General features: G+C 44.7%; 1 protein-coding gene across 3 annotated transcripts; it reads left to right on the forward strand.

Annotated features, from left to right (window-relative positions):
* The first annotated feature begins 2,362 nt into the window (after positions 1 to 2,362).
* On the forward strand, positions 2,363 to 10,881 carry LOC102960848 (ADP ribosylation factor like GTPase 2 binding protein). 3 transcript variants are annotated; one of them, XM_042969736.1, is made up of 6 exons: positions 2,363 to 2,694; positions 3,382 to 3,443; positions 6,150 to 6,256; positions 8,597 to 8,682; positions 8,896 to 8,992; positions 9,513 to 10,881. In XM_042969736.1, the coding sequence occupies exons 1-6, from the start codon at positions 2,657 to 2,659 to the stop codon at positions 9,585 to 9,587; spliced, it is 465 nt and encodes a 154-aa protein (XP_042825670.1). In that variant the 5' UTR covers positions 2,363 to 2,656; the 3' UTR covers positions 9,588 to 10,881. The 3 variants fall into 3 exon arrangements, with proteins under 3 accessions (XP_042825670.1, XP_042825669.1, XP_042825672.1); XM_042969735.1 differs by having other exon boundaries at positions 2,366 to 2,694; positions 9,437 to 10,881; XM_042969738.1 differs by lacking the exon at positions 2,363 to 2,694 and adding an exon at positions 2,923 to 3,061 and having other exon boundaries at positions 9,437 to 10,881.
* Positions 10,882 to 11,560: the final 679 nt, after the last annotated feature.

Genomic DNA, 11,560 nt, shown 5'->3' on the forward strand with positions numbered 1-11,560 from the left:
CTCTAATTTCGCTTAGCCTTTCTTAATCTCTAAAATGAAGATTATAATACTTCACAGGAATTGTGGGGTGTTGTTATTGTTGTTGTTTTCTCCTAGAGTTTCAAGTATTTCAAAAAGAGACCATGTATTTATAAATTTTTAGCACGGGGTGCCTGCGTGGTTCAGTTGGTTGAACCTCCAACTCTTATTTCAGCTCTGATCATGCATGATCTCAAGATTCATGGGATTGAGCCCTGAGTCGGGCTCTACACTGAGAATGCAGAGCCTGCTTGGGATTCTCAATCTCTCTCTTTCTCTCTCTCCCCCTCTTCGCTCACGTGCATGCTCTCTCTCTCAAAATAAATACTTTAAAAAATGTTTAGCACAGTAACTAGCACATGCCTGAGTATATGGGTACCTATTATTATCTTTATGCCCATTTGTTCTTAAGGCCAGACATGATGAAGTGGATTAAAAATAGCCACAAATTCTTTGATAGCCCTCTCATCTACAAATGAAGTTTATGCCCCTCCCCTAAAACCTGGGTGGATTCTGTGTCTGTTTGACCAATAGAACTCATTGGAAGTGATACTGTGCCAGTTCCCAGTCCTTAAGTGACTGGTAGCTTCCACTTCCTGTCTCTTGATATATTTGCCCTTAGCCCCAGCAACCATGGTGTGAGAAAACCCACGCAGCTCCGGGAAGACCTACATGGAAAGAAACTGAGGACCCCCTCCCCTCCAACCACCAGCCACTGGCCAACATCCACAGCTGAGCCCCCAGACAAGAGTCAACAGTTACTTGCCAGGCATGTGAGTGAGCATGTCAGAAGAGGCTCCTCTAGCCCCATTCCAGCTGCCCCAACTGATGACAAGTAGGACAGAGACTAGCTGTCACTAACAAGTCTTGCCCAAATTGAAGATTAGTGGGCACAATAATTGTTTTCGGCTACTCAATTTTCGGATGGTTTGTAACAGCAGTAGATAATAACCAGCAACAGATGAAATCACAAAGTTTTCTCATCTACTCTGATTCCATATATGGTTTAGAAGTAAGAAAAGGGTGGGCAAGTTCATTTAGTCCAGAAGAAATAAGTAGTTTATAGAGAAAATAGGTCATGAGGAAATTTGCTGAGTTTGCTTTGAGCTGCAAAATGGGTACTTGACTTAAACATAACTCAGTCCAGGTAATCAGCAAACCTTTACAGATACCTGTCCTCTACTTGGTGCTGAATATATATATATATATATACTATATATCTATATCTATAGTATAGATATATATATATTTATATGTATATATATATCTATAGTATAGATAGATATATACTATATATCTATACTATATATATATATATATATATATATATATATATATATAGTATAGATATAGATATATAGATAGTATATATCTCTGAGAACTGATCTCACCCTGGATACAACTATGTCTTGGTAACCATTTTTAGTTCCAGACCCCACCGATATCTATTTTATGTCCATTCAAAATGTCCATTCAGGCTGGCCATCTGACTCTCAGATCAAACCTAAGTCAGACCTTAAACCACTCTAGACAAGTAACACACATTTGGCCCAAAAGTATAATGCAACTGAACAGCCATGCCTAGTGATCCAATAAAGAGAAATCAGCTCTAGGGAATCCTTTTGCAAAATCTGGCAGTTTGGGAGGGGAGTTTTTCTGAAAGTTATCCGATTTCTGGTTGCGTTGTCCAAAGTGAGTGTCAACTTTTATCTTGCCCAACTAGCCAAGAAACTAATAAGTGCCGGATAATGTTTATGATGTGTGTGTGTGTGTGTGTATGTGACAGAGAGAGAGAGAGAGAGAGAGAGAGAGAGAGAGAGAGAAAGAGAATACTGTATGATGTAAGTTACGTCTACTTCTTGCAGTGGGGCTTTCCTCCCATGAAAAGGAGTAACTATCTTGAGAGCCCCAACAGGCATCTGGCAATCAGGCAGGCCAGAGGTCTGCATTATCCGATTCAAAAGCTGAGGGACTGGTTCTCAAGAAGTCTGCAGTTCATAGTGCTCTTACAACCCTCTTTAAACTATTTAATCTTCTTAAATCCTGTAATTTACCGACAAGTTGCAAGTGAGAAAACTGAGGCTCTTAACTTCGATTCCTTCCTCCTTAAAATGGGGGCGATGTGAGACTTAACCCCACACCGCGAGAGAACACCCAGTAACCCCTAGGCTTGCCTCTTGAAGCCCAAGGAGCTTCCCCTCGCGTCTCTCTATCCCTTTCCTGGCTTCCTCTCCCTATCTTTGCCCCGCCCCCGGCGTCGAGCAGCGCGCGCCTGTGATTGGCTCTTGGGAGCCACGAGGCAGCGGATGGGGTTGTGGTGGCCATGGTGACGGGAGGCGGGGCGCGGCGGTTGTGGGTAACTGACGCCTGTACTTCACGGTGGCTGCGGCGCGCGTGGAGAGGCCTGGCCCCGCGTGGGGCCGAGCCGGCGCTAGGCTGCCGCCGGTGAGCCTGAAGCACGGGCCACGCACGCAGGGCCCAATCTTTTGGGCCGTGAGCGGCCGCGGCGTTGGCGGCGAGACCTCCCAGATGCCGGTTGGGGCTCTTAGGAGCGGAGCGCAGGCTGGGCCCGGGCCGCGGGCGGGATAAGAGTCCGACGGGCCTGCTCGCCCCGCGCGTGGATGCGGCGGCGGCGGCGATGGACGCCCTAGAGGAAGAGAGCTTCGCCCTGTCCTTGTGAGTGACGCCGTCGGGCCGGGGAGGCCTCGGCTTCCGCCCTGGGGAACGGGTGTCCTCGAGGGGTGGAGTGGGGGTGAGGGACCGCCAAGGCTCCTCCCTAGTTCCCGCTGTTGATTGTGCGACCTCCGGGTTCAAGCCCTGAGGACGGGAGTGCGGGGCGAGTGTCTCGCGATGATCAACGCCTCCATCACAATTCCCCCGGCTTTGACCCTGGTTTGAGCTGCCAAGGTCCCACCACGGGTCAGAGGACCCTCCACCACCTCCACCTCCAGGGACTTCCAATCCAGTTGTCCCCTGGCCAGTATCTCGCTCGCGCCAGTTTCACGCTCACAAGCCGATAGGTGGGGGTGATAGCGAAGATGCGGTGAGTAAACCCGAAGGAAATACATAAATACGAGGAGCCTTAAGATGTGCCATGTGAGCCTTTGCTCCCTTTATATGTCCCTTTTGTAGTTCTTTGTGTCATAACAGGTTTTCTGAAAATGGAGCCCTTGAACCCTAATGTCACAAAAATACGTTTTCTTCGGAATTGCTACAGTAGACAATAATCATTCTTAATTGTTGAAGTTGGGTGATGGGAAGTTCATTTTTCTGCTCTCTTTTGCACCTGTGTGAAAGTGTCTCTAATACAGTTGTTTAAAGTGAATTATTTGAAACAGCACCTAATCCAGGTATATTTTTCAGCTCTTCCGCCTCCGATGCAGAATTTGATGCTGTGGTTGGATATTTAGAGGACATTATCATGGGTAAGCTTCCTTACCACAGTCTCACCTGTGCTCTCTTTAGTTCTTAGACCTTTGCAGCTTGGAGGGTTAATTTTGAGAGAAAACAGCAAGCTGCATATAATTTTTAATGTAGCACAGACTCATGTTAAGTGAGATAAAGTGGTTTTAGAGGCAAACGTTCTTCTTGTTTTAACAAGTAATAATCATAGTCAGGTCTTATAAGGCAGCTATCCAGGTAGTGGGGCCCTAGACGTTACGGACCTCTTGGCAAAACTTCAGGAGCGACTTATTTCAAAGAATAAGAGGAATTCCATTTTTTTTTTTTGGTTTTTGAGTTTTAACATTTTTGTGCCATAAACCACAGCATAGTGCCATAATCATAGCGCGCGTGTCCGTGAAGAAAATAAAATGCCATACTTCCGCTGGTTCTGTATTTTCCTGGGTTCTGAGTTCCTATTCGTGCATTCATTTTTTGGTGTGCACAGACCTGCTAAGTAACGAGCGGTAACAGGCACCCGAGGTTTAAGACAAATGTATGGGAAGGGGAAACAGAAAATTTTTGTCTGAGTTTTCTGAGAATTAGGCGAAAAAGAAACCTTTACTGTGGTGGTGCTAGTGATGTTTCTTAGTCTAGTTTAGTCTGAAAATCACTGACCCACACGTTTGTCATCTTCAGGTCCCAAGAAAGTTCATGCCCTTAATGCCTAAATACAGGTGTTTCACCATTAAGCCCTTGTCCTGTGTGGAGGTGAAGATTTCTGGGGAATACTGAGGAATACCTTGAATTCTTTTGTCCTTTGCTTACCCTGTATGCCATGGGAAAATGAGCCTTTTTTGACCTCAGGGTGTTTACCCTAAAGTCTAGGTCATTTGTGAAGCTTTCCTTTTATTTTTAGAAGTAATTATTGTATGCACTTGTTAAAATTCCCTGTTCTCTCAAGTTCAGGTGTTTGCTATAAGCCAGTCTTTCTACCAACCCTCCTCTGAATTCCACCTGGCAATCCTATGCGATAGGTACTAGGATCATTCTCATTTTCTAGTTGACAAAACCGGGGCTTAAAGAAACTGAGAAATGTGCCCAAGGTCACACAATTGACGTGGCCGAGCTAGGATCAGAGCCCGTGTGCTTGATCACTACACTGTTCCCACCACAGCTGCTGAAATCCTATTCAAGTAAGAGATCCGTTTCATTCCGTTGTGGAAAAGGAATGTGATGGAGTTCCCAGGCCACCCCGTATGGGTGTGTTTAAAATGGACTCAACGATGGTGGTAATGGTTGTACAACAATGGGAATGTACATAGTGCCACCAAACCACACTTAGGGGCGCCTGGGTGGTCTGACTCTTGATTTCAGCTCAGGACATGGTCTCACAGTCGGGGGCTCCCCACTGGGCATGAAGCCTGCTTGGGGCTCTCTCTCTCTCCCTCTGCACCCCCCTCCCCCACCTCCGTGCTCTCTCAAAAAAAAGTGAATTCATGGGAATGCAAACTGGTACAGCCACTCTGGAAAACAGTGTGGAGGTTCCTCAAAAGGTTAAAAATAGAACTACCCTACGACCCAGCAATTGCACTACTAGGTATTTATCCAGGGGATACAGGTGTGCTGCTTCAAAGGGACACATGCACCCCAATGTTTATAGCAGCACTGTCGACAATAGCCAAAGTATGGAAAGAGCCCAAATGTCCATAGACAGATTGAATGGATAAAGATGTGGTATATAGAGACAACGGAGTATTACTCGGCAATCAAAAAGAATGAAATCTTGCCATTTGCAACTATATTGATGGCCTAGAGGGTATTATGCTAAAAGCAAAGTTAGAGAAAGACAGATATCATGTGACTTCACTCATATGTGGAATTTAAGATACAAAACAGATGAACATAAGAGACGGGAAGCAAAAATAATATAAAAACAGGGAGGGGGACAAACCCTAAGAGACTCTTAAATACAGAGAACAAACTGAGGGTTGCTGGAGGGGTTGTGGGTGGGGGGATGGGCTAAATGGGTAAGGGGCGTTAAGGAAGACACTTGTTGGGATGAGAACGGGGTGTTATACACAGGGGATGAATCACTGGAATCTACTTCGGAAATCATTATGGCTCTATATGCTAACTTTTGGATGTAAATAAGATAAATAGTAAAATAAAATATTTAATGTGTTTCAAACTATCAGGAACCACAGAGGTATGAGAGTAAGGATGTAGCTAAACTCTTAATAGAAGGCTTCACCTCCCCTGCCTTTCCTCGAAGACTCATTGATGTGGAATACTAAATACAGGACTTAGAAAAATGTGATATTATGACTCTTGGTTTTTTAGCATACTGCATTTGATATGTTTCTTAAACTTTATGTGACATGTTAGAAGGGCTTGCAACAAAAAAATAATGAATTTAATGTTAGGTATTTTACCACTATTTTTAAAATATTAATATTTATTAATAAAAAGACTGGGTTTTAAAAATATTAATATTTTTAAATTATGAAAATATTTTTAAATTTAAATATTTTAAATTACTATTTTTAAAATATTAATATTTATTAATCAAAAGACTGGGCTACTTGAACATCGGCGTCCTATTGAACACTTCCCTAAAACACTGTTAGCTTTCCCTCTCCTAGAGACTGACCATTAGGAAGCAGTTCTGCTGACATAGAATTTGGCCTATTTATAAATCAATGGTTTTTAATCTCCGTTGAAAAGAATAAAATTTTCCTGTTGTTCAGATGACGAGTTCCAGTTATTACAGAGGAATTTCATGGACAAGTACTACCAGGAGTTTGAAGACACAGAAGAGAATAAACTCACCTACACACCTATTTTTAATGAATATGTAAGTCATTTTCTATTTCTTTCCCCAGAGATTAGAATTTCTTTAAAATGTGAATTCAGAATCCATATATGTTGACGTTTCGGGCACCTAGGTGGCTCCGTCAGTTAAGTGTCCAACTTCGCTCGGGTCATGATCTCACGGCTTGTGGGTTTGAGCCCCACGTGGGGCTTTTTACTGACAGCTCAGAGCCTAGCACCTGCTTCGGATTCTGTGTCTCCCCCTCTCTCTGCCCCTCATTCGCTTGTGTTCTTTCTCTCTCAAAAAAATAAGGAACATTTAAAAATGTTTTTTAAGATGTTGACATTTGGAGGACTTCAGAAGTTGCCACCAGTAACTGCCAGGAATTGTAGTTAGAATCTCCCATTGCTGGGGTGCCTGGGTGGCCCAGTCGGTTAAGCGTCCAACTTCGGCTCAGGTCATGATCTCACGGTCCGTGGGCTCGAGCCCCACATCGGGCTCTGTGCTGACTGCTCAGAGCCTGGAGCCTGTTTCAGATTCTGTGTCTCCCTCTTTTTCTGACCCTCCCCTGTTCATGCTCTCTCTCTGTCTCAAAAATAAATAAATGTTAAAAAAAAAAAAAAGAATCCCCCATTGCTTTCTTCTGCAGTTCTTGAGGGTGTTTGATGATTTTTGTCCAGCTCCTATTTTTATTTCTTTCTTTTGAGGGAAGGAGAGAGAGTGAGCAGGGAAGGGACAAAGGGAGTCCCAAGCAGGCTCCACACTGTCGACTGTGAGATCATGACTTGAGCCAAAATCAAGAATGGATTCTTAACTGACTGAGCCACCCAGGGGCTCCTCCAGCTTCTGTTTTAGAAAATGCTTGGCTTGATCAAAATCCCGTTTTCAGTTACAATATATGGGTTCGCTAAACCTTGCATTCATATACTCTGTGTGTATGTATATATATGTGTATATAGCGTACCATATGTATATTGTATTCATATACAATATATTGACCTTTTGACTTGCACACAATACAGTTAAACAACATGGGGACTAGAGGTGCCCACACCTGCACAATTGAAAATCCACGTATAAGGGCCCCTGGGTGGCTCAGTCAGTTAAGCATCTGACTTCAGCTCAGGTCATGATCTCACAGTTAACAGGTTTGAGCCCTGCGTCAGTCTGTGTGCTGACAGCTCAGAGCCTGGAGCCTGCTTTGGATTCTGTCTCCTTTTCTCTCTGCCCCTACCCCGCTCACACTCTCTCTTAGTCTCTCAAAAATGAATAAACGTTACAAACAAAAAAAATTAAAAAAAACAAAACCTGTGTATAACCTTTGACTCCTGAAAAACATAACTACTAATAGCCTATTGTTGACTGGAAGCCTTACCGATAATGGAGATAGTGGATAAACACGTATTTTATATAGATACTCTGTACTACTGTATCCTTACAATAAAGGGAGCTAAGGAAAATGTTACTAAAATCATAAAGAAGAGAACATATTTATGGTATTGTGCTGTACTTATCAATACAAATAAGTGGAACCGTGTAGTTCAAACACTTACTGTTCAAGTGACATCTGCGTTTGTTTTTGTTTTTTTTTTTTTTCTACTGTGTAATCAGGTGCACATGACTGTTAGGTAGAAGCAAAAACCAAGGCTAGATCCCCAGGAGTTTCAACTCTGGACCCTTGGGCCTTCCCATTGTGCTGAGGCCTCCAGTAGCCTCCTAGAACTCTAAGTCTCATCTGAGAAGAGGTTTGAGCCTCGAGAACTTTCTTAACCTTAGAAGCATGGCATACCTGATGGTTTCCCCAAGTCAAGCCTCAGCTTACAATGAGGAACCTGTGATTACCTCCAATAGTATGCTTCTTTATATATTCCTTTTTAAACATTTTTTTAAATGTTTATTTTTGAGGGAGGGAGGGCCCAGAACCCCAAGCAGACTCTGAGCTGTCAGAACAGAGCCCGACACGGGGTCCAAAGACAAACTGCGAGATCGTGACCTGAGCCGAAGTCAGACGCTTAACCAACCAGGGGCACCTGTACGCTCTTTTTGCACAGATTCCATCTCCCCAAGAAAAAAGGCCCCGCTTCGTTCCTTACTTCCTGCCGTGGGGGGTGGGAGCCCTGCTGTTCACGGTCTCTACCTACATTAGCACGTTCATCTTGTCACAGGGTAATTACCTGCAGATGCCTCTCTCCCGTGGTGTGCCAGGGCACATGCTCACTGAGGACAGGAGCTGTATTTTGGTTCTCTTTAGTATCCCCTGTGCTCAACATGGAGCTTGGCACATAAAATAGGCCCTCAGGAAATGTTTGCGAATGCTGGAGGCCAGGCTTTCTGAAAAGCCGCCTTGTTTTCCTAAAACCAAGATCCTGTCCACTCTTACAGATTTCTTTGGTAGAAAAGTACATTGAAGAACAGCTCCTGGAACGGATTCCTGGATTTAACATGGCAGCTTTCACGACAACTTTGCAGTGAGTTGAACTTGACTCTGCATTTTTGCCTGTTTTCCCTTTCTCCTTTACTCTGAAAAAAGACCTTTTTTTTTTTTCATTGCTTGATCATGAAGGTTTACAGCCCTTGGCGGTTAGGTCCTGGGTGGGAAGGCCCTTAAAATCTGCAAATGGAATCTTGAAGGGACAGAATGTTCCAGTCTTCCATGAAACAGCCATCCTTTTCTTTTGCAGGCATCATAAAGATGAAGTGGCTGGTGACATATTTGACATGCTGCTCACGTTCACAGATTTTCTGGCTTTTAAGGAAATGTTTCTGGACTACAGAGCAGTAAGTCCCTCTTGCCTGTGTCATTAGCCACATGGAACCATTGAGATAGTTCCAGATAGTTCCTAGTAGACCAGCTGCCATGTTTCTCCCCATGACTGGCCAATATCAGTCTGGCAGCTAGCAAGGTGTCCAGAGTGAGCAGCTGTCTTCTGGGCAGGACCCAGGTTCCTCTTAAAGTAATCCCTAAATAATCAGAGGGACAAAAGCAAAAAGCAGGTCTAACTGCCTTGCCTTTCTTATAAGGCAGACTCTTAATAGGAAAAAGAGGTATTTTTCAGTGAAGAGAGGTATACTTTTTATGAGTGACCGGGCCAGTGCTGAACAAGAATGCAAAATAACCCCCTTCCACCCTCCCTCCCTGTGCCATAGGCAGGGTTTGGAGCTAGGAAAGGACTCGTGTTTTTTCCCTCTTCCTTGCCGCTTGGGATTCTTTTTCTCATGCAGGAAAAAGAAGGCCGGGGACTGGATTTAAGCAGTGGTTTAGTGGTGACTTCATTGTGTAAATCATCCCCTATGCCAGCTTCCCAGAATGATCTGCGACACTAGGCCCTGCCACCAGGCAGAGATATCTTCCTGGACGTCGCCAGCCCCATAGACTGGAAGAGGCTTTGGCTATGTGACAGAATACATCTTGGAAAGACGGGCTCTGTTCCACAACTCATTGCTGACGTTAAGTATTGATGGGTCAGAAGACAGTCCATCTGACCCTCCTAAGCCCCTAAAGCACCTTGTGTTCAGTAATCCTAGCACTCCTCCCCAAGTAGACCCCTCTCTCAGGCCTGAGTCAGGCTCCTCTGGAGCAAGCCTGAGGCCAGCATCCCCCCGGGGACCCCATCCCCAGCATAAACGTTGGTAGGTCAGCAGCATTTGGAAGAACCCACCAGCTCCACCCCTCTTTGGCCCCGCCTGTCCATCGGGCTTTTTGTGTGCTAACAGCTTCCTGTATGCATCAGTTTCAGTCCTGCAGCCTCAGAGGGGTTTCTACCCATGTGGGAACATTTCTCTAGGCTGTTCCTCAAGACCACTGCCCTCTGCAGCAGCTCCCATCCCAGCTGGTCCTGGCTGTAGGAATAACCGAGAGATGCCCCTTACCTGAAGGTACCTGTGAAAATCACTTCCTTGTCTTACAGTCGGCAGTCCCTGCATCACTCTGTCTTCTGCTGGTCCTGATGTAGTCTGTTTCTAGAATTCTTTTAAGCATTTATAGATAACTATTTTTATAGATGAATACTCAGGCTAACCTAGTGGCTATAATCTTGGAGCTTCCATGATTACCCACTTAAAGATCAAAGTATTATATACTGTGTGCTTTTTAGCTATTAGTGCTATGAAAGCAAAGATGCTTTCTACGTTGGTGTACCTAGTTTACGGGGCACCAGTGAGTGAGTGTGTGCTTATGCTGGAAGTAGGCTAAAAGGACTCCCTTTCTTACAGCATGTTAAGTGTTCGTACAGGTTTGCTAAAACCCCTTCTGTATAAATCAGTTTGTTAGGTTTTCTGTTGGAGTTGGGACTCTGCAGTTCCTTCCTGTCCAGATCTCCCTACCAAGGCGGTGTTCCGCTGGGTTGGCTCAGCACGAGTAGGAGAGCGCAAACAGCTTCACTAGTCATATGTATGCCTTGATTTAGCAGTGTTTCATAGAAATCACCAGAAAACATGGATGTCACATCTCTAGAAAGACAAGACATAGTATTTCAATTCTCAATGTGTACCTTCCATATATATCTTTTTTTTTTAAGTAAAAATAAGACTATACTTATAAACTTCGGTTGGCTGTTCTGGTCTTAAAGTGTGAGCTGTAGACTCTTTCTGTACTGATGCGTGGCACTTATTAAATACTTTTGTACCATGAATAAACTCGGAGGTGCATTGCAAGAGCCGTCATTCTCCACGAGTCCCTCCCCTTTCTTGGCTATCACCCCTGCCCTCGGGGTCACTGCTGCTTTGGTCCTTCAAAGCCAGAGGCCCTCGCAGAGCCAGCTTTTTCCATTGCTGCCCCTCCTGGCCTTGCTTTCCCTTTTTGCCCTTTTTCTATAAAGGGCTACTTCACTGTAGGCTGGGCATGTCCGAAGTACTTGATGAAGACCTGGTTGAGAAAACCCATGTATGTGGACTTAACGAAAAATGAACAACAGCAGAGGCAAACGGTTCTTTTCCACTCAGGGGGAAAAAAAAAAAAGCAAACCTGTTGCTTACTATTAGCAGATAGGCTTTCTGATTTTATAAAACCGGAAACCTGTCTCTGTCCACACAGGGACTTCCGTCATCGTGTGCCACCTTTGATGGGGCTCAGGGCTGGCTGGGATGAGAAAGCCCGCCATCCTGCCCAGTCTCCGTGACAGCTGCCCTGTCATATTGCTCAGACCTCCTCGCCCATGGGAAGCGCAGACCCTTCAACTGCAGGGTCTGAGGATCAGGGAGGCATCGGCCTCACCGAAAGGTAGTTGTTTGAGGAAGCATGTTAATATCCACAGTGCAGTGGGCTGTGTGTTAGGTCAGAAACTGGTAAGACCTTGCCTAGGACTTTGTTTCCTCTTAAGCCAAAAGAAAATGAGTTGATCTTAACAC

The sequence above is a fragment of the Panthera tigris genome, chromosome E2 (genome assembly GCF_018350195.1).
Source record: "Panthera tigris isolate Pti1 chromosome E2, P.tigris_Pti1_mat1.1, whole genome shotgun sequence".
NCBI classification, from domain to species: domain Eukaryota; kingdom Metazoa; phylum Chordata; class Mammalia; order Carnivora; family Felidae; genus Panthera; species Panthera tigris.

Excerpts from the sequence above, each read along its gene's own strand:
- LOC102960848 (XM_042969735.1), top strand. The coding sequence starts at position 2,657 with ATGGACGCCCTAGAGGAAGAGAGCTTCGCCCTGTCCTT. Across the intron at positions 3,444-6,149 it reads TTTAGAGGACATTATCATGG|ATGACGAGTTCCAGTTATTA; the intron begins GTAAGCTTCCTT and ends CCTGTTGTTCAG. Across the intron at positions 8,683-8,895 it reads GCTTTCACGACAACTTTGCA|GCATCATAAAGATGAAGTGG; the intron begins GTGAGTTGAACT and ends TTTCTTTTGCAG.